The 24,088-nt window shown below is 36.0% G+C and overlaps 1 protein-coding gene across 1 annotated transcript; it reads right to left on the reverse strand.

Moving 5' to 3' along the window:
• Positions 1–737: 737 nt before the first annotated feature.
• Positions 738–16,473, reverse strand: ldd (lipid droplet defective). The gene is given in 16 exon segments (XM_068298467.1): positions 738–1,543; positions 1,545–2,021; positions 2,144–2,849; positions 2,907–4,168; positions 4,231–4,877; positions 4,941–5,278; positions 5,350–5,540; positions 5,602–5,722; positions 5,785–6,773; positions 6,848–6,987; positions 7,042–7,089; positions 7,159–7,299; positions 7,362–7,445; positions 7,762–7,904; positions 7,983–8,402; positions 16,342–16,473. Coding segments are annotated over 15 exon segments (6,021 nt in total). The 5' UTR covers positions 8,285–8,402; positions 16,342–16,473; the 3' UTR covers positions 738–1,111.
• Positions 16,474–24,088: the final 7,615 nt, after the last annotated feature.

Raw genomic sequence — 24,088 nt, forward strand, 5'->3', positions numbered from 1 at the left:
CATTAATGGTTAAAGGGTATAAAGAAAAACTTCAAAAGCTTCTATTCATTTAGTATTTACCGAAACAGAGCAAAGAGAAGAGAGAGAGAGAGCCAGCGATGTGGTGAAAAGTTTGGGTAGACCCGTTTTCAGGGCACGTTTTAGTTAATGTTACACCATTTGGTTTAATTACTTTTCAGCTTTGGCCAGAATGAGAGCAGTTAGTTACTTACTTATAATTTTTTTCCAGCATTTTAAACAGCTTAATTAAATATAAGCAAAAGTTCTGCGCTTCAACGGTTCACTTATTATGCATTTTCCCTAGGTGTCGCTCTCACTCTCTTGCCCTTTCGCACTGTCTTTTCACTTCAACTTGCTCTCACTTAACCTGTGTCTCTGGTTTTAGTTTCTTCTCCAAAATGTTGTGATATGTATTCGCACAGGGCGTATGAGTAATTTTTTAAAGTAATTCTGATATGGAAGATAGTCCTGTATTCTCACAAGGGTGTAGAACATTCGCATTCGGTCAAGGGACATTTTTTTTCTGCTGCTTGGCATTCTCTTTGAAATTTAATTTCATAATTGTGTTAAGCTGATAAACCGATTGAGGTAAATTTTATTGCATTGATCGTAATTATGTATTTATGTGATTTTAAATTTCGTGGGCCATTTAAAAATGTTTTCGCATTTTGTTTTTCCTTTTTATTCTGGCCAAAGAGGAAAATGTAAATTGGAATTAAGGAATTATGTGACTTCGGTTGGTTTCTCAATATTTAAAAATATATTTTTCGATCTTTGATCCTTTTAGGAGCATGACATTGTTAAATTTTTTGTTTTAAACATAGATACACAGTTCACACAATACATATACATATACAAAAATATCTGCTAACAATACGATTATTATAATTATTTGTATGTCAACCCCGGGAAAAAAAAAATAATAACTTAAACATAAATAAATCCTATTTGAGAGGCTTAGGTATAGATTCAGAACACCGAAAAAGAAAGAAATTACATGTGCCAGAGGTGAGACTTATCACTGGATCGTCCAACATACGATCTTATCACAAAATAAACAACTGAAAGTTAAGAATTTAAAAAAAAAGACTTGTCTCTGGTCCGAATTGATTTAGGTAGCCGTCTCCTCATAGTTATTATGGAAATAACCAGTTGCCAAAGTGCCACTAACTGCGGCCGATTTGCTGGGCAAGTCCGGCGTCTCCTCTAGCTTTTTGTCGAACTTGGCCATTCCATGGCCATTTGTAAGGGTCGTCGTCTTTTTCGGTTCATAGCTACTGCTGCTATCCAGAATGCGCTCAAAGACCGTCTCGAAGCGACAGCGGCTGATGGCCAAACGGGCGGGCAATTCCAGACCCACTGTCATATGCCGCATGGCCGCAAATAGTTCGGATAACTTGGGCAGCGATGTCGTCGCACTGTCCTCATCTGTAGCCGAACCCACCTTGACCAGGAATCGCAGGGAATGTGCATAATGCTGCAGCTCACAGGCACCTGGCAATTGCTGTGGCAACATTTTGGCCAGAGCCGCCTGCTGGGCGGGGAGCACAGAAACAGCTTACACTATAATAGCCTCCATATTGAGCTTTTAGTTTAGCTGGACTATTGCTAGCCACAATTTGTCCGCCCTTTAGAACGGCAACTCGCTGACACAAATGCTCGATCTCGGAGACTGAATGCGAGGTAAGGATCACAGCTCGACGTGAGTTCAACAGCTGTTGAATGGTCGTGTACACAAACTCTCTTGTCACCGGATCCATGTCACTGGTCGGCTCATCCATCAGAACGTTTGGTGTATAGCCGCAACAGGTGATGGCCACTGTCAGCTTGCGACGATTGCCACCACTCAGATTTCTTACTTGGACATCGCTATAGCTTCGTAGCTCGTATGTATTGAGTATACGCTCCACAAATTGATCGAGATGTTTAATTCCCCTCAATTGGCCATAGAAGAGAATACATTCACTGACAGTGAGTAGAGGATCCAAGGGATTGCTTTGTGGGCAATACGAGAGTCCAGGCTAAAAGTAGAACAAACAAATAAATAAAATAAATGCAAACTTAAAAAGAAAATCTAATCGTAAAAAGTGCCCAAAGCGAATTGAATAAATGAACTTAGGAATCGTTCGAACAGTTAACTCACCTGCTCAAAATGTATATGCCCCACATTTGGCTCCAGTTGTCCTGTTAACAATTTGAATATGGTCGACTTTCCTGCCCCATTTTTGCCCAACAGTCCAAAACATTCGCCGGGTTGTACACCGAAGTGAACTTGACGCACAGCATAACGTCCGCGACTGTAGGCCAACCAGAGATTTTCGACCCGAAGTGACTCACCGGCTCCCAGGCATGTCTTAAAAATGGTCTGAATATTGACTAGTTTCAGTTGACCCAGTTTCTCCAATTCACGGCGATATTGCCAGTCAAGCAGTAGCTCCACACGTTTCCATAGACGTCGCAGCAAATGACACTCGATCAGTACGTTGAGTATAAGTGCTCCAATGCCCACCAGGACCAGAGCTGTGAAATGCCGTTGCAATAGATCACTGGCCAAGGGATGCTTGTAGGAATCAATGTCGTAACGCTTGAAGACCAAGGCGACCATATAGTTTTTGCATATCTCCAGGAGGCCATCGCCCAGGGCATGTTGGGGAAAGATGAGAAAGGCATTATTTAGCCCATAACGCCAGCTATCCCAGCTGGGGCCATCGCCCACAACGCCCAGAATCAGAATGATGCCCATGGTGACTAGGGGTATAATGATATTCGCACAAAAGATCGAGACAATGGCAATACTAGAGTCACTGAACAACTTCTCGGCCACATGAACCAAAGGAACGCAAGCGAAACTAAAAAATGAAGTTGGTTAATACTGAGAACAAAAAGGATGTAGTTCGTTGTCTTACCTAAACATTAGGGATAATCCAATAATTCCCGCCAATTGTTGGCGATCGACAAAGACAGGCATATTGAAGATGAAGACCACAGCGAGGCAAATAAGCAAAGTCAACACCATGATCAAATAGTCCCAAATGAAGGCCATTAGCCAATAGGTTATGGCACTTACATTGCAGAGGCGCTGCTGCAATTTCTCACCATTGATGCGTTCATTGACCAAGTAAACAGAGCTGGCAGCGACAACCAAACCAAAGGCTATCAATAGAATAAACACCATGCATGAGTCACCGGCCTGGCGTAAAATGGAGCTGGTGCTCAGTTCGGCAAAGCCCAGTTTCCAGGGTTCGTTCTTTGCCACCAAATCGTAGGCGGAATCATTCAGTGAGGTTCGCAGAATTTGTACATTCAAATCATTCAGCCAGGCCATCATGGAGTGATAGCCCTTGTTGTTATACCACACTGTGGCACCACTGCCATTCAATCCATAGCCACCATAGCGACGCTCACGATACTCATCTAGACTGGTGAGAACCCAATGGAAGGCCTCTTTCGAGCTATTAAACTCCTGACACTGAAATCCAGGACCCTCGGAGCTGGTGCACTCGTCGTGGAGACGTTGATACAACTTGTTTGTGTATTTACCCAGATCCTCGTGACTCAACAGCTGACTACTCTGGGCATAGAGGGAACGACTAAACGGCAGGATCGTATCAAAATCATCCTCTAGGCGATAGCTCACAAACCACATGGCGCATAATTCGAATATTGCTGGCAATAGCAGAACGTACAACAACAGGCGATAGTTTCGCGCAAAGTGACGCAGACGTTTGCCCAAAAGCAAACGCAGTTGACGGGATGCCTTCGGTGGTTCGTCACTCACATCATCGGGACCGGCAACAATGCTGCCCATGGCTGCTGTTGGTTGTCTGCGATAATCGGTTTCATTGCGATTCAGTTGCTCGAACTCTTCCTCCAAACTGCTGCTGCTGGTCAATTGTAAATCGCTAATGCTCCCATCTGCCTCCTGGGCCTGCAAATGCTCCAAAAATTCCACAGCACCGGGTGTGAGATTTTGCGCATAGCTGGCACTTATGATTAAATTATGTGTTTCCTCGGCAGTTGGCATGATTTGACATTGCATTAGCAATTGCTGGGCCTTCTGTACAATGGCAGCAGCACTTAAAGCGTCGGAACAATGCATTGAGAGACTAAAGTAAGATGTGCAAAGATTCTGCAATGAATCTCTGCTATGCTGGGCAATGATGCGACCCTGTCAAAGAGAAGAAATCATTAAGTTCGAAATCGTGTGTGCCAGGATTGTCAATTACTTACATTTCGCATAATCACAAGTGAATCACTGAGATATTTAGCCTCATCTAAGAAATGAGTCGCAAATATCACAGCCCTTCCCTGACGCAATTGTTCAATCAGTTGCCAGATATCCTTTCTGGCTTTGGCATCAACCCCATTACATGGCTCATCTAATATAACTAGATTCGGTGAGGCTATAAAAGCAATGGCCACACACAGACGACGCTTGTAGCCACCCGATAGCTGCCAGGATGGATAACTCTCATGTTGGCCAAAATTAAGGCTCTTCAGAGTGGTGCGAACCTCCTTGTCCACACTTTCCCCACTGTGTCCGGGTGTTAGCTTAACCTGGGCATACATCTCCAAATGTTCGCGAGCATTCAAGTTTGGTATGAGAATATTATCTTGCCAGCAAACCCCAACATTATCCTCACCGGCCAGAAGCACCTGACCGCTTGTCTGACTGATCTGTCCGGTTAGCAATTTGATTAATGTGCTCTTGCCGGCTCCATTGCGTCCCAGCAGACAGCTGACTTGATTGCGAGCAAAGTCCAGTGTAAGATTGGAAAGGGCACAGTTCTGGCCATAGGTTTTCGTTGCATTCGCCAATGAAGCACCCAACTTGGGGTCCAATTGGGCGCGTTTAACCCTCACAAAGCTGTAGTTGGCTGCAATTATAATTGAATTTTGTAAGTTAACGACCTTAAAGGGCTTTGGTATATTTTACTTACTTTTCTTGTAACGCTGATACGCATAGCCAATGGCTGCATAAATAACCAGATCCAAAGCAAACATAAGCAAGGCCATGGCACAATCACTGTTTCGGGGTCCAAGTTGCATCAATTGACTCAACCCGAGACCTTCCTGTTGCAGCTCATAGCGCATCAACTCACTCCATCCCTTGGCGAAGGCAGTGGTGAATGATAGATCCACCAAAAATCTCTCAAAGAAATTCAACTTGGCATCAAACATCAGGACGATGATAAATGGACACAGAGTGATGAAGAAAAGCAGCGAAGTGGCCACAGCACCAATATTGGCCGAAGTAAAGAAATTCGAACACATATAACTGGGTAGAACAGAAAAAACACACATACATTAATACCAATAAGTAATAGATAGATCTGTCTATCACACTACCAGAAAGATATGAGACAAAGTCCAAAACATAGGCAATAGAACATCATAAAGAACCAATTGGTAAAAGCCAAAATCCCTCCGCTATATAGAACAAGACTAGTCAAAATGAATATGCAGCATAGTTCCAAAAAGCTTATCAATATCCAGGCCATTAGCTCGGAATGGACTTGCAAACCCATCGAACGCAGTAGCTGAAAAAGAGTAAGAGAGTTACAGAAATCAGGATAACATATAAAAGATATTCTTTTTTACCATACTATTGCGACTTTCTCGCATCCAGATACGCTCTCGGACACAAATGGCCACAGCCACTACCAATCCTAGGCAATAGGCCACCTGCACTGCTTGCGATAGGTACAATCCACGCTTGAATCTATAGAAAAACCAATTCGTTAGCATTGAGACTTATTTTCTATACACTAAAGCTTAACTCACACATCATTCACAAAGGTGGGATAGGGAAATTGCTTCGTATAGAACTGCATATCATCCACATCGTAGGTAATCTTTTTGGCACCACCGCCACCTCCAAAACTGCTTAGTAAATCCAATAATCCCTGACGTTTGACACGTTCCGAACGCTCTGGGACATTCTCATTGAGAAGCAACATCTCTGGATTCATGGTACTAACAATGGACTCATCCTCATTAGCTTCTAATGTTGTGATCGTCGTTTGTGGCGTCTCGGTTGTTTCAATGGCTGTTCCTTCTGTGACTGTCTTACTATCACCACTTGATTCTACACTCCAGTCGTCATCGAAATCAAGATCATCATCGTCCACACGGTGTATGGTGAAGGGACTGATGGCCGATTTCCCTGCTGTTGAATTCAATTCCAATTCATTGTCCTCTTTGATGGGTCCCAATTGTTCACGTTTATACTTAATGATACCCAGATCGATAATCTGTTTGATTTGCACAAAACCTCGATGATATTTAAGATCCACTAGCATACTATCTGCTGGTCCAGGGAACCAGAAGCGATTGCGATTCTCGAATGTCGGCTGGGTGTTATCCGTATCCATATGCATTTTGTATGACAATTTTTTACCCTCCGTTTGCTCAAAATTAATGGCAGCCAAAAATAATCGATTCTGATTCAATTCATAGGCTCGTCGCTGCAATTGTTCAACACTTGATACCGCTTCGAAACGATCGGCGGAAACGCATTCCAAGAGATTGCTAATAGTGGTCAGGATGTCATAGATCAGTTGATTTGTCCGTATATAGGCGAAGACCCGTTCAATTTCACCAATATCGAAATCATCACCCACCAGACCCTTAACCAGCGGGGAACGCGCCAGTTTCAGGAGATTATCAAAAGCCTCCTGGAATGTTGCATTCGTATGCAATTTGGTTAATATTGTGGCAGCAGCAGTAGCCAATTGTTTAAGTTTATTCACTTCCTCGAATGTGGCATTGGCCTTTGGCAAAACGAAAATCAAAATAGATAAGTTTTTGATAAGCTATTCGGTGAATGTTTAGTTAGGTTTCTTACAAATTTAATAATGCTTTCCGTATCCGCATTGGATGGTGTATACAAAATTCGTCCCTGTATAATGGGCTTAACGGTATTCCAAGTCAGTTTACCCTGGTTGGTTGATGTTACATCCAAATACAAACGCTTGCAATACTTGGCTGTAAGCAGAAATAGAATAAGCAGAGTTACTCACAATAGTTCACAGTGCTCACATGGCCTCCAGTCTGAGGTTTGATTAAGGCTTCGACGAGGACGACCGCCTGGAGGACGCAAGGCGGCTCAGTAATATGGATTGCACTCAATCTCTATGTCTCTACTCTACTACTCACTTGGCATAGCCTCCAGTTCTTTATCATTTGTCGCACTAAAGTCCTCCGAATCAAGTATATCGTTGACCAATGGAATGCTTTCCGTGCTAGGAAATGGATGTCCACACAATAGTTTGCCAAATTTCACAAATGTCTCGCGATCTATCAACAAGTATTCAAATAATTGCATTATCAGAGGGCAGATTACAGATCCAATGTCTTACTTGAAAATAAATGCTTGATATCAAAATTATAGTCCACCATGCGCTCGATTTCAGGTACTAACGAAATAATTGCGCTTATATTGGCTAAAAAAAAAAACAAATGTCCAATTATGTACTTAAAAAGGATTGAAATTCTTTTAAAGAACCACAAGATTAGAGAATCTGGCAATCCTTCATTAAAGAATCATGAGGAGTCATAAAGAAAGTTAATGAATGATCAATAAATCATGGAGGAACCTTTAGGGAATCAGTATTGAATCAATGAGGAATAATAAAGGAATCACTAATGAATCATAAATAAATAATAAAGGTGTCATTAATAAGGAATCATCAATGAACCATTATAAATCAACTAGTGATCCTTAAGTAATCGTAAAGGAAATGTGAACTGGCTACTTACTGCGTATAATGTCCAAACGATCGCTGGTAATCAACGTAGTGATGGCACTAACAAAATTAGCCTTATCGGCCAGTTCCACGACCGCATTGTGCAAACGTTCGTCAGTAACAAAAGCATTTACCACATCAATCACCGCGTGTAAACTACAATGAGAGATGCAAATACAATATACATGGATACATACATGGTCATTGTGGACATTTCACATTTTACACACTTACGGTGCTTCTTTCCATTTCGAATACTCTTCATAGGGTTCGGTCTTTAGGCACTTATTCTCTATACTGCATATATATGAGAAGGCACTTGGAACCACTTGATTTTTGGTGGGCAACAGTCTAGTGGGATATTGGCACTCTTCAATCACTTGTGATCCATATTTCAGTCGTATGATATAGAGTAGCATAAATATAATGACGGGCCATAACAATAGGGTTAGGGTTAGACCCTTTTGACGCCATCGCACAAGAAGATCTTTGCGCAGAAGCACTCCAATTTCGTGTCTATTGAAATGCATGTTCATGTTGATGCAATCTAACTGATCACGATCACGATCACTTAGCCAAGTTTTCTACTAGGTGTAAATGCGATATTATTGTAAATTTTCATACGTGCATTTTGTATTGCATTTGTTGTGGGTTCTGCAAAAAAAAATCATGGAAATCAGTTGGAGACTCGAAGTTCTTGTTTAAAATGTAACGGATTAGGAATTTATATAACAAAAGTTGCAAACTTCTGACCAAAATGAGTATGACTCTTCTTTTGCAAGGGAACACAACAAATATTTCATATGTATGTACATATGTGTGTATATCTGTTCGTTTGTAATTGTTTTTATACTTTTATTTCAAAAACAATTGTCTAAATATTGGCCAACAAGCTTTCTATGAAAAGTGTATCAATTGGCTAATAATATAATTTATTATCTCCATTCATGAATGTGCCGTATATATGTATGTACCTATTATAGCTTCTGCTCTGCCTGAAGGCCTAAATCAAAGTTCAACAAAGTTGAAATCACAAATACAAATTAAATCTACTCTTCCAGCATGGATATATTAGCTTTATCAGATATCTTTAGCAAATGAGGTGATCACCTCAAGAGTCAGAACGCTCAAATTAAATTGTCGAATGTTGAAATCCTAAAGAGCTGATTAATATATTTTCTATATTCACTTAATAAGTTTATTTTTAGAGTATTAAAAATTCTGTGCAAGCGAAAAGAAATTAATCCTGCCCTCTGGTTTGGCGATAATTAGCCAACTAAATGTGTGAATATGCTTTGTGTTGGATTTTTGGATTTTAAAGTTGAAATTGAAGTTTCCTTTCTGTCTCTCGATATAAACATATATACTATAATTAAGTCAAAGCTGGCGCTTCATATGTACATAAATTTATGTATGTATGTGTACACCCACAAATACATATACATATGTTTTGTTTGTTTGCATTTCAGTTTGTGCATTGCTAACTAATTCATAAACCGTTAATTCCGTTCGCTGGCCAGCGGTTCGCCTTGAATTTTTAATGCTTCCCGGGTTTGTAAACGCAAAGAGCTAAATATTTAGTTTAGTTCGAACATACACACAAAATCACCATGTATGTATTAGACCCCACAGCAAACACAAACAAACGTTCGATCCACACATTTGTTAGTTGTAATCAACAATAATTATTTTAATTGAATTTATTGACGCTGCCTCATTGTTGTTGGCCGATTGTGAGTCATTGACCAGAGGGGTACATACTTTAGCCATAATACATATCTGCCTTTTTACAAATGAAGATGCTACGAAAAACCAACAAAACTCCCCAAATAGTTTGTCTACTGATAATCGAAATTGGTGGTTATAGAAATATCTATACAGATAACCTGCTCATGTTTTATGCTGCCCATGAACTAAGATTTATGGACCTAAAGCAGGTGAAAACCCAGCTTAGGTTCTAGATTATGTTTAAACAGACTCTTGGTCATTAAAAATTGAGCCATCACAACTGCTTTGACTTCTTGCAATCTACTCTTACAGTGGATAATTGTCTCTATTTCGTTAATTTTTGTTATCTTACTCTACATATAACTAAAAATTGTCTTAAAAGATAGGCCCAAGATTTATCATTGGGTTAGACAGTGGCAGATCATCCAGGGATGCATAATGGGATAAATTGGTCAACCAAAGTATGGCATAAAGGACATACTTAGTCGTAAACTATTAACCTAACTATTTTTCACAAGCACAAGCAACTATGGCCATTGGCTTACAAGTTCATATCCTACATCCATACACTGGGCTGAGATTCTAATCAGGACTCTCATTATTTAGTTGCCACTCAGACAACTCGTTTAACGAGGACTTCTAATAAATGTTTATCTCTATTCCTTATTTCATATTTCGTAAATCATAAAGTTCAAACGTTTCTTTCATTCAATTATGGTTTAAATCTTAAATAGCAAACATTAATTGGGACTTAAATTGGTTTTATTTGTGGTGATTTGTTCTTTTTTTTTTTATCAATGTAGCTAAATGTATAAATAAATTGTATTTCTATTTACTCAAAAAATATTCTATTTTAGCATAAATCAAGTGAATAAACCAGGTAGTCATTTATTTTATTATTAAATAAATAGCACCAACTCTGTGAGCAATCAATTATAAAGAACTATTGGTTAACCACATGCTCCAACTCTAGACCGTATGTAGATACAAATGCTTTCAATGTATTTATTTTGAAGTTAGTGATAATAAATTACTAATGCTTATATGTATGTATGTATGTAAATAATGCAAATCGCTAATTATCGCTGATGCCGAGTGTCGAGATCCAAAACAACTATGACAACACTTTTGTTTAATCAAAGTGAAAAATCTCATCAATCTAAACAAAAGACTAATGAACAAAACTATGTGCAATTGTGTACACATTATATATACTTATGTATAGGTCGTGTTTCTCAGTATACGCAAAGTAAAGAATAAAATTATTAATATTGCAATTAGTTTGCTGCAAAAGTTTCTGTGTCAAGTCAACTTCAAATAGTTGGCTATTTGGCAAAGTGCATTGGGCAATAAAAAAAAAAACACACACTCACAAACATCTCATTCAGACAAATTAACTGAAGAATGTATAAAAATCTTCTCTTTTTTATTGTTACCTAAAAACTTCATATTTTGTTTTTGAATTTAATAAAATCCATTCTTGTTTTAAATTTAAAGTTAGATACAAGTTTCTCTATATCGAATAAATGACTGCTAGTACAAGATTTCGAATAAGTTTGAACAAGTTTCTATTACAGACTATTTAGTAACGGACAAAGAACAACAACACAAATACATATACACCCAATTTTTCATAATATATTCAAAATTAACCACATTATTGGCGATATATCAAAAAAAAAAAAAAAACCTAATATTACTAATATATTCTCTTGAAATCAAAATTGCATATGTTCTTTTGATGTATTTTCATCGAAAGTAGGCTCTTAAAACATTTTAAATTTCATTTTTCTATTCAAAAACAGTCTGCAAATCAAACCCTTTCAAGTTTGAAACCGATTTGGAAACGAGAATGTAAGTCAGTAACATGAAATCTCTGCTGATAGCCAACTAATTTTAATTTAAAAATACATGTGCTAACAACATGTCGTATGCGCGATATTTAGATAACATCTTGACCCAATTGAGACTGTCAAGTATATTCAGTTTCTTAATTATAAAGTTATGCCTGGATATCAATACTAAGAGAATAAACGAATACTTATATTTGCTAGCCTTGATCTATAGAACACGTTTATGTTAATCGGCAAATCATTTGACTTTTATTGTATATTATTTGACTAGACCCCGAAAATCAATGCACACAAAACACTTTCGATTAATTTAGAAAAGAATATACATATATACGTATACATCTATTGACTTAAGTCTGCTTTGATGTGTTGTTATGTCTGAAAATAAGTTGAAATCGAGACATAGAATTAATTAGCAGAACGAGCAGAATGGGGAGAAAAAAAAAATAAAAATAAAAAACCCTAAACGAGTTTTGATGGATAGACGGGACGGGCTAAGTGGAAATTAAAATCAAAAATCCTGTTTCGCAACAATTAAGAGACAAGTGCAAGCGACTTGTTTATTTCTTTTCTTTCTTTTTCTCTTTGGGGTTTTTTTTTTTTGCCATTTTGCTTATTTGCTTATTTACTCATTTTATTTTTATTAGTCTAAAGGTTGAAATTAGTTGGGCTTACTTGCACTTTAAAAATAACATATATATATATATATATATATATAAAGGTATATACAGATCTGTATATATCCAAACAGCTGTCCATTATGGCAATTCTTTGCGTTCAAAGAAGAGGAATGAACGAAAAATTACTCTGTAACATAAAGTATTAAAAAAACTGATTCCATCAAAAGCGATTACGTGCCCAGAGTATCTAATTGGTGTTTTAGTACGTAGATAACACAACTTGTTTGACTTTTCTTCCGCCAATTGAAAGCAAAACAGAAAGACGAGCTGAAAGTTAATCGTGCCGTCGTTTATATACACTAATAAAAGAAAATTCAATGATAAGCTTATACAAGTGGTGACCCCGACGTGGCTGTGAACCAGCGATATACAGCTATTCTTCCTTAAAGAAGTGGTTACTCTACCTTGTTGCGAAAGGGCACTAAAAAGGAAAACAAATTTTATGAACCAAGTGTGACATCCACTTATAGGGTGAAGGGTATATACTATATATGTATATATATGAAAGGGAAGGTGTTGGTGCCACAAAATGTGTTAACTGCAACGAGTCATTGTTGTTGTTGTTGTTATTGCAATTTGTTAGCATTCCTACTATTATTAGCTTGTTTGTTTTGCTTTTGCTTTTGTGTTATGTTTTTCCAACTGTATCGCCTTGTAATTATCAGACGAACGATTTTCCCACTTGATAAGCCCTAGAAGAGAAAAAATCAACCTTAGTCCAAATAGTTCATCACTCCACAAATGCAAATGAAAACTGATAAGAAGCTCTCAATGCTTAGAAATTTTGCGTATTTATATTATTACCATCATCGGTTTAATTGCAACTGCATTTTTGAGAAAGTCAAGAGATCACTGGAACATAAGTTTCATTCCGATTGATCTACTACTGAATGTTATTGATTGGCTATACGAAAAGTGTGGGGATTTGGGATATTTGCCTAGATTTGTTTATAATTTTTAAACATGATATTAGGTAAATATTAGGTTCTACCCAAATTGTGAGGTTTGAGGTTTTAAACAATTTGAAAACATTCAAAACGCCAAAAATATTTTAATCCATCTTTAATAATGGACTGAAATTAGAGGCTGAATCAGAATGACAAAGACTTAGTATTTTATGTGATTTTATGTTAAACTACTTATCATTTCACAAACAGCTTCTAAAAGGATTATACTTTAGCCCCAAAAAGTGAAAGGAAAGTGTTTTGAAAGCAATTAAATTAAGAATTCAAGTGATTATAAATTCGAAAAGTTCCAATTTGTTACAGGGTATCTTAACGTTTAGTCACTGACGGATGAGCAAATCTCTGTCTCTGTCTCTGTCTCTGTCTCTGTCTCTGTCTCTATGGCAAATCCATGAATGCAAAACAAATCAAGTTGAGATGATGCTCTCAGAATATGCAAAAATGGGTCACTAACTCACATTTCGTCTGACCTTAACAGTCGATGCACATCTCGAGATAAGAATCAGTTTAGCCCCAAGAACACCTTGGTAACCAAACTAACTAACTAACTAACTCACCCACAAAAGCCCATAAACATTAACCGACAGCTCTACGATCCTAAAACGATACTAAAAACGAAAAACGTAATGTAACAAAAGTTAAAAAAATAAAATACAAAATAACTAAAAAATCTGGCTAGAGATTAACAAACGTAAACTCACTTATACTAAAGTTAAACTTAAGCGCAATTTATCATATATCTATTGGCAATTCGACCTTGGCCATGAGTCTTCAAATTGTTGCTACTAAAAAGTAAATCAAACAAAAGCAAAATATTTAATGAATTCATAAATAAAAAAAATAAAAAATAAATAAACCCGTTTCTCTCTCCCTCTACCTCTCCCTGTCTCTCTCTCTCTCTCTCGCTCGCCCAGATATTATTTCCATGTAATGCAGTTTTTTTTAAACCTTTTTTTGTGCTTTTCGATGATTATTTCAACCACTTAAAAAAAAAAAAAAAAAATTTAAATTTGCATGCTGCATGGCTCGGAGGGAGTGCGGGGGAGAAGCTGTGTGGTTGATAAGGGGAATGGAAGATATTCAACTAAACAAGTCGCGTGTGAATTTCCACAGCACGCATTACTTATAAATTGAAGGAGCATATGCAGTTCATCGAAATGCATGTCAAATGCGGAAGGAAGCATTTCCAATCATGATATTCGACCTCTTCGGATTGTTCAGCGATCTCAATGATCGTAGGAATCGAGAGTCGATCTCTTGTTCTTTTCTACCATCATAGCTTATCCAACTCCAGAGATGGGAAAGGTTGCTTTGATCTACTGCTGATCGTTGCTCCTTATTTCTAAAGATCGTTGATGAGGTTTGGAAGCGATCACACGGATCAACAGTCGATCTCTTGTTTCTTTCCAACTCCAAAGATGGCTTCTTATTGGGGCTGGGAATTTCTTTATTCTCATTCGATCTGAACTGATTCTAATAAATTCCAATCATAGTTCTACAAATACGATCAATCGATCGGCAATCAAATGTTATTTATAGCTACTCGCATAGGGTATTACCATTTTGTTGATGCCGGTTTGGCATTACCTTAACAATTGTAATCGTTTGAATGATCAGCATGAGTTGGCAGAAATCGGCCAGAGAGTTGGCCTTAGTATATTGATTCTTGCCCATATCATATTTATAACTCGGTTCTATAGGAAATGTCTGTATGCGGCTATAAATATTTATTTTGCCCCCCTTCCTCGTTCTTGCAATTTTATTTCTTTTTTTTTTGCTTCTGCTTATGTGTGCGTTTTGCTTCTTTTTTTTTAAGCCTGTTCAGCAGCTTGGCAAGGTCAGAATTAACAACTTGCAGCAATGCAATTAAGTGCTGATACGAAGTCTACAACATTTTTTAAAGTCCGGATTAGTTCGAAAACCGACCCAAAGAAGAATTACAAATTTTTGCATACCGGGAAACTATATTTTGTTTCCCCATATGATAACTCACTCAATGCACTTGAATACGAGTTTGGAAATCGAAACAAGAAATCAACAACAAGAAACTTCACTAAGGTAAAAGACTTGCAATTAGTCATACATATACATACATACGTATATGTTTATGTATGGGTAAATGCATTTTAACCGGCCAATGCAATGAAAACAGCTGCGAAATTTTGGCTAAGTTTTGGCTTGCACCGACTATGTAATACACTTTGTTCATTTATAGTTAATTTAGCCATTTATATTTCTAACTTGTCTTGAGTTAACTTTGAAACGGCTAAATTAAAGTTGTAAAATAAGTCATTCGCTTTTTAAGCATTTAAATGAATAATTTTCATATTTAAATCTTTGAATTAAAGTTATCATTATTTAATTTGTGATTTTTAAAAGATCTAACAAATTCTATAAGTTATATTTTTAATTTTAAACACTAAACTTATGATTTGTCGTTTGATTTTTGGAATATTATCGAAATCCATTGGCAAAACTAAAATTTATGTTGGATCTATTGTAATGAAGTTATTTATCGAAATGATTTTTGTTAATAAATTATTATGAATTTTTATGGAGTAAATCAAATTTAAAATAAACTAAAGTTTAACATTGGACAATTTAAAGGTTTTAAGGCCTCGGATATAGTGTATCCGATAAACTATTTATATTTTAAAGTGTGAAACATTTCTTTAACGTTTTCACTTTCATTGTTATTATTTTTTGTTTTGATTTTAGGTTTTCTGCTGTGTCTGTGCCTTCGTTTCATTGGAGTGAAAGAAAATAGATGGATAGGAAGACAAGAGAGAGACCAGAAAAAGACAGAGAGAGAGAGAATGAGAGAGAGAGAGATGCATGTATGCAAGTGTAATAGAGTAATGTGCCAAGAAAATCCACAAAAACAGAAAAGAAAGAAACGAAACGAATAAAAATTGAATAACTTTGGCCGAAAACAGCTGTCATTAGGTATTTGGGTGCTTAAGGTGAGGAGGAGGTAGGAAGATGTTGTTGTAGGTGTTGTAGTTGTTGTTGTTAAATTACAAACCAGCTTTTCCAATCGAAACTTGTTGTAATGGTTGTTTATTTTCTTTGTGTGTATTTTCTTATTTTGGGCTTGTTGCAATCTCCATTCAGAAGGAAGTTACTAAAAAAAAACTAGTTGGCTTACTAACCCGCTATGCCGATAGTTGCCGCCGAGATACTTCACCACTAACTGAACTGGGAAGAGATCAGTTTCAGTTTCAATTCACAAATCACACACACACACACGCACACACACACTCAAAGCACTATGAACATAGGGTAAAAATTTAATCAAATTTAAATGCCAAAAAAACACTAAACAAATAAACATTAAAAGAAACCAAAAAATCTTTAGTTTTATCACTTTGTTATAATCTTCCTCATCAGTTTATGTTGCTGTTGCTGTTGTTGTTGTTAGTTTTATTTATTTACTGTGCGTCTAGCTTCAAAAAATAATAACACCTCAAGCACAACATGCACACACACGTCTGTTGCAAATGCTTGCCGCAATTGAACTGAGCTTGACTAAACGCGCTTACGGAAAATTATTTAATTCCGCTGTCTGATGGCGCGATCGCTTCGGTTTGATGTTTTCGGTTATCGTTTTCAACTTCCCACCAGCAGAGAGACAGAGCCCTGAGTAGCTGAGCAACTTTGTTTTTGTATTGTGGGCGGCGGCAGAGACGAAGTTATTGTTGTTGTTGTTATTGTTGTTGTTGCTGTTGGTGCTGGAGTATACGCATGTTAGCAACATGTTGAAACCGGCAACAACAAGCGGCCGGCAAGCGACCCCAAAAACAAAATGTTGTACAATTTCGGATGGACAGATTGATGGCCTCTTCTTCTAGTTAACTGTTTTTGTGTGTGTGTGTGTGTGAGCGTGTATTGTACTTAATAATTAATATGTCTTTTGTTTCCTCAAAAAATGTCAACATTCCCTCTCGTTCTCTCTCTCTCTCTCTCTCTGTATCTCTCTGTAATTATAGAAGCCAAAGAGATGTCCATTCTAATTTATGGACCACCTGTACTTAAATAGAATGAAATGCGTATTTTTATTTTTAACATCATAATGCTGAATTTGAAAAGCAGTCGGCCATATAATCTCTATTCTAGCAATAATTTCTCTCGTCTTAATGTACTTTGTACCCCAAACTAAATGTCAATACAATGTTAAATGATGTGGAACATATACAAAAATGATATAATCATTCATACAATTACAAATTTATATTATTTACATTTACATATGTATATGTACAATTTTATATGCAAAATATTTTGAAAGCTAACAATTTAGAGAATTATAAGTTCAATAATCCTAGAGCCTGCAGTTTTTGGATTGACCGATTAATGCCCTTAAAAGCCTTTAGAATCCCTCGACTTTTATCTCTAAAAAGGAGATAACAAATAACTTTCAAGGATATTCCCATGAAATGTTGAAATTGGTAAGAAGCATGAAGCGAGTCCTTTAAACTGTTATAGAAGACAAAATATGAAACTTTTCGTATATATACTTACAAAAATGTATATTGTTCTTTAGTTTCTAGAGTCCAATTTGAATTACAAAGATGGAATAAACTACATTAAGAGTACTTTCAAAGGACACAGTAGGGAGGTATGGCTAAAAACATCAGACCATTACAGGGCAGTCAACCTAAGTCAAACCACAGCGAAGGACTCACAAATAAAGATAGAAAACCCCATCATTCGGGTCGACTACGTCAAGTTCCAAAGACTCCGGTTTGGACATACACGCCTCACCCATGAGTTTCTCTTTAAGAGAGAACTTCCACCACAGTGTGCTGAATGCAACAGAATCAACACAGTCCTCCACATAATCATAGATTGTACCAAATACAATACAATAAGAAAGAAATATCTTTCCTCTAATCCTCTCGACTCCCTTAACAACTCCAACGTCCTTTCCATTAAACAGTTCCTCCAAGAAGCAAACCTATCCCATCTTATAAAATCATCTGGTTCAAAGTTACCAAAATATTAACTTTCATCAATACAAATTAGCCCTTGTACATATACACATATACATCTAGTATCCTGTAAATATATTTCTAACTAATTAGCACAATTTTAGCTTAAGGCCTAGTAGCTATAGGTAGATTTAAGAATTGTCCGTAATTTGCAATCACGGTTTCAATTCAGAATATAAATAAATAAATAACTTTGTTGTTCTGTATTTGGGGCTTTGTTTTGTAGGTTCTTGAATACAACTTCGAACAGATTCATGAAAATGACGAAAACGATCTTCGTCTAATTAACAAAGATAGGGTGCGCATGGTTTTTAAGGACATGCACCTTAATACCCTAGATTACTACATACAACGTACGTACGTATGGAGCGTAGTTGAAACCAAAAAACATCCTCTATTACTCTTACTTTTCTGAAGACGGCAATTAATACCGTTATGGTCAAAATGAATATAAAGAATCATTTGGTTCAGACTTGCAATCATTATCGGTCCTGGATTGAGAAGGTCAACAGAGATTTTTTTTAAAAAAAATAATAGATATAAGCATAACCATTAAATTTTTTATAAAAATTTCGTAATGATTCATTAAATTTTCTTTGAAATTAAAGCTTTTTAATTTTACTCTCACTTTGTCCTCAAATACCGTTTGCAGCCTGCACAAAGTTATCGCATTTATATTTTGGTTAACCGACAATTAAAACAATAGTTATGTACATGGGCTGAAAGTTGAAAATTTTAAGTATGTCTATACTTTTTGAGCTTACTGTAGACCTGTTTTGGTTCATAGTACATGTTGCCGAATTGGGTAATATGTACATATGGAAATCTGCCATCACATAAAATTTCTTTGAGTCGGCCAGTAAGGTATGTATCAGAAGTCCTTTAAATCGCCTTAAAGTAGAAATCTAAAAGGACTAGCGTCTGTCAAGGCACTCGCACTCGGGACAATGGAGTCCGCAAATATATGAGTTCAAAGGATCAAGTACTAAATGAACTTAACATTAATGCATAAAGTTCATTTAATAGTCATAAATTTATGTTATTTCATTCATATGTATATAATAGTTTATCTTCTCCATGAATGAGGTTTTATATTCCTATATAACATTATTACCTTATTGTTTCTGCTTTTCTTTTTACTTGGATGTTTAGATAGAAAATTCAAACTCTTTCATGTGGAAAATAATACTTTTAAACAAATTTAAAAAGAGCATAGTTTTTGCTATTGGCACATTTTATGAAAATTTCTGTTTATAAAATACATATGTATATATGTACATATGTGCTCACGCATCATTTTTCGAATCCTTTTTCCAATTATTTTGATCATAAATGACTTTTGTGTAGGGCGAAAATGGTATCCTAATCCCAACTGTTCTTAATGGATATCTTATCTTCTTTTTATCAGATTTTAAATTATATACACCAATAACCTTACTTTTTGTTATTGTACTTCGTATATAGAAATAAGATTTTGAGCATTTGAGTAGTTTTTTTGTATTTTAATGTGAAATGTGGAAATAATCATCACTCAAAAGAGACTCATCAAGGTGATTCCTCATACAAACAGTTTTTCAAGTCTTGTTTTATTTTATCTTGTCCAGATCTAAACCAATTTGACACCCATGGAACTGCAGGTTGCCGACCCCTGGCACAGGAGATGTCTCCTATCCCTTCGGGATTATAGTGTCATATTAACGCACACAGTCACATAATTCAGCTATATACAACAGAAAAGCAAAAGAGATTCACTCGATTTATTGCCTTTATTTACTTTTAACAATCGGAAAAGTTGAATGTAAACTCAATTGCCAACTAGTGGTTATAGTTAACTGCTTCTTCTCAGATCCTTGGTATCAGTTTTAAGGTACGAATACAAAGAAATAAATAAGTTTATAAATGTAATAATCAATCTTTACATTCTCTTTTGAGTCTAATAGCAACATTAACATTTGTGAATATTAGTAACTAAACCATTTTAAAATACTTTAGAATACATATTTCCCTTTCAATGCGCGAGCTCAATACATAAGGGATCAAGGTCTTGATTTAAAAAGATTCTTTAAAAGTAGTCGAAAGATTTACAAAACCTTTTTCTAATCCTGCACTAAATAGCTTTGTGGACTCAAGGATTCCTGACAGGATAATGTATGCTATACGTATTTTGTAATGTTTATAAATTAAATAGCCTATAGCCTGTCGCCAGGACATGAATAAATATATCATAAAATAAATAGAAATACACAATTCCAGTCACGGACTAAGCGGAGCCTGTAGTAAACGTAAATATACATCTTTGTTCGGATTAATAATGGAAATTTAAATATCACATTCCAATGTGAATGATAGAACATGACACAATTTAGCATATATAGTTTGCGAGACTTAAATGTAGACTAAAATACATTATTCTAACTTCAAAATAAAAAGAAATGCATTTTTCAAATATTTCAAAAACTGACAAAATTAGAGCTTCACAAAGTTAGGGCAGGTTTCTTCCTTGTTGGACCAAAATACAGCAATTTTTTCGGGAATTTTTGTTGGGGAAAGTTGAAAAGATAAGAGGCTGAAAAAATGTACAGTTGTTTGTCAAAGTTTATTGTAGGAATACCAATTTTTTTTGGTCATTCCATGAAATGGAGGGGAGAGGGAAGCTGACAAATGGAGGGTGATCGGCAGCGTTGTTTTGAGAAATACCCGAAGAAAGTTTTGCAGCTGCAGCTCAGCGCATTTGACACCGCTCCATTCAACAGCCCATAAATTTCGAAATGTTTAATGTTTTGACATGAAAATTCGCAGATACATTCTTGAAACATGTATCTACAGAAAATGCAAACTCACCAAGGTAGAAACCTCCCTTAAGGAGGTTGCAATAATTTTAAGTTTTTTCTTATTTTTTGGCTCTTTTGAAAAGTAAAGATATTTAGTCTTGGTCAGTTTGCCAAGAGTCTAATTTGGTAAATAAACAAATATTTGATCAACTTTTCAGTGATCAAAAATGTTTTAATGAATGGCTTATCCGGCACTGTACCAATAAAATGCGTTCGTGTGCCAATTCAGTCAGTTTAACCACTCAAGATATTGAATTTCTCGTTTATCAGTAACCTAAAACCTTTATGACACATTTGTTTATCGCATGCCTGGCGCAGGAAAGAATTTCTAATTAAAAACAATAAACAATTGTCAACTGATTCCAGGGAAATACCACAGTGGATACCTTTCAGATACCACCAGCCATCGATCGTCTTGGGGCAGCACCCAAAATTATATAATGTTTAGACAGTTGGACTTACCAATTCAATCCGCTTTAAGCCCATTCCCCCCCAACCCCTCTGCCACTTAACTTAAGCTTCAAAACATGCGAACCAGAACCAGAAAACATTCTGACCAAAAAGCGAAATAATAAAAATGTCCAAAAGTTGCGCTTGGTTGCATATCAGTTGCGCATAATTGCCAAAGTCATTAAAAAAAACATCACACACACACACACACACAGAAAAGGCGGACAAATAGTCAACTAAAATAGATAAACAGACTAAATGGACAAAACTTGTTGGTACTTATGAAATTGTTTATTAAAACAAGCAAAGATTTCAATCACAAAAATTAGTGTTGGCAAAAAGTGCAAAGAGATAATGATTATAATAACAAAGAAAATCTTAATACATCTAATTATAATTATTAGCCTAATGGAAACTTTGCAAATTAAAAACTAAGTTACTAAAGTTTAGTTCTTAGTCTTTTTTAACGTATACTATACTACTATCTTCTTCGGATACTAAATACAGTGAATGCCAGTTAAAGGAATACTCACAGGACTAGCAACCGATCCTGAATCTACATGAGATTTTAGTTTGAGTAATGCAATGAACTAAACTAGATAATCGAACTTTGTATCAAAATCAACCAAACCTTTATGATGGACTTATTCGAAGACACAATTGACCCGGCTATGCCAAAGTGTATATACCCTTGCAGTCGTTGGCAATAATATTTTTAAATCTTTTAAGTCTTTTTGTGTTCCACAGCTTTCAAGCTCTCTCACTCTACCCCTTTCAATTTCCTTATACTCGCCTTTCCCCTTATCCTTTGCAAGCCCATTACACAGAGGGATCACGCATACGTATAGTGGTCCAATCCTGACAATTTTTATACATTATCTTATCCGGTTTGTAAGTAGCTCAAATATCAGAAAGGTCTCCTTTTAAGCGTTACAAACATCTGACCAATTTTATAATACCCTCTGCAGGGGTATACAAAAATGAATTGTTTAACAAAATCTCTCAATACAAAACTTTGGGGTTCTAATTAATTTTAGATATAAGGTTTCTTGGTGGAGGATTATGTCCAGATAATGGCAGAATGAGATGTACAAGCAAGGAGACTAATTTTCTAAATAAGGAGATTGATTAAGGACAATTATTTTAAGCACAAAATCCAACAAAAATGAATATACATTGTTTTATTACGATCACTTGAAAACTTATTGAAAACGTCACACAGATATGAAAAATGTTAGCTCTGATTATAAATAACCAACTAAATATAGTATCGACAATTATCCCGTATTTGGTCAAGTACTAAACCGAAACCTAGCGAATTGTCACCCATGAGGTGGTCATAAATTTGGTCTATTTGGGTCAAATATGCTAAGGAAGACACAGAAGATATGTTTGCAAACTAGAGATTATAAAAGGATCATATTTTTATCTAAACCAAAATGGGTTCCCCATACCTTAATTTGGAAGATTTTGACTAATTACAGGCCTAATTTCATTAGCCTAGCATAGTCAGAGAATAATATAATTTAAGAACAATAGAAGTTCATCAACCACAACTCAGATTCATCCCACCCATTTAATGAGCTAGGATCCGCCACTATATAGCCAAGACACAACACCAAGAAAATTGTTTCCCTAAAGTTGCTTAGAAATCGTGTAGGCCCTTGTGCAAAAATCACACTGAGGTCCTTTTTCCAAATAAAGTCACAAATGACTGAAATAGTTTTGTAATTTACATTGACGTTTCCGAATTGTCCTTTACAAATATTGCCAGCCTGACTCGTTACAAGCTTTGAAGGAAAAAATATCGAATAGGATACCAAATTTCAGACGAATTCGATGCAACCGAGTGTGCATCATATCGTATGTATCTCTGTGCCTCTGATTTTTAACCGCCGATTTACTCCCAATTTTAAAAAATATATACATAGTAGTCAGAACTTTTACTGACTCAGATAAAAAAGTATGGGCATTCGTCGGTAAAAGTTCCATTTCGCCTCCTTTATGCATTATATACTAATTCTCAAAAACTTATGAATCCGCCACTGGAGTCATAGGCGTATCTAGGGCTGTAAAATGGAGGAAATTTGCTCCTTAAAGTATGCGATAAGCAGCCCAGGAATGCGTATTTTAACGCATTCAAAGATTGTAAGTAAATAACAATCTTGAAAGCAAACATTGTTGATAGAGTTTTTTTGAATGGCAAGGCATACGAAAAGTTATAAATATGTTGAAAACAATGATTGCATCTTGCATACTTTAAGGGACGAATTTCCCCCATTTTACAGCCCTAGATACGCCTATGATCCTGGAGTGAATTGTGAAACTTAAAACCTCAAGCCGTTTGACTTTGGAGAAGATATTCTGTTTCAGAAAATGATCATTCAATCTACCTTACAATCTTGATCTGTCAAGCAGGGCCGGATCAGCCTTGAGGGGGCGACGTCAAAAGATTGTTAATAGTGAACAATTAATAGATGAATTGGGAAAAATGTTTAAAAAAATAAATGCAAATTTAAATTTCTAGATCTTCTTTTTCAAATCCTTTAAGTCGTAACTTTGTAAATCTTTAGTCGATTTTTTTAAATTATTGACTTATCTTTACAGGCCAAACAAAAACTTCCAATGAACTTTAATTTTCTGAAGCCCTTATTTGGTTCATTTTTTCAATCGTCCAAGTTTTTGATGTCATTTCAAATCGTTTTCGACCGATCTTCCTTTCTGTTTTAACTTTAAATTCAACGCCGAGAACTTGTTTTGAGATTTTTGGAAATCAAAACAAAACAAAAAAAAAAAAGACAAAATATTGAAACAACAAACCCAGCAAAATGCACGTGTGACT

This window comes from Drosophila tropicalis, unplaced genomic scaffold (genome assembly GCF_018151085.1).
Source record: "Drosophila tropicalis isolate 14030-0801.00 unplaced genomic scaffold, ASM1815108v1 contig_867, whole genome shotgun sequence".
Lineage (NCBI taxonomy): Eukaryota > Metazoa > Arthropoda > Insecta > Diptera > Drosophilidae > Drosophila > Drosophila tropicalis.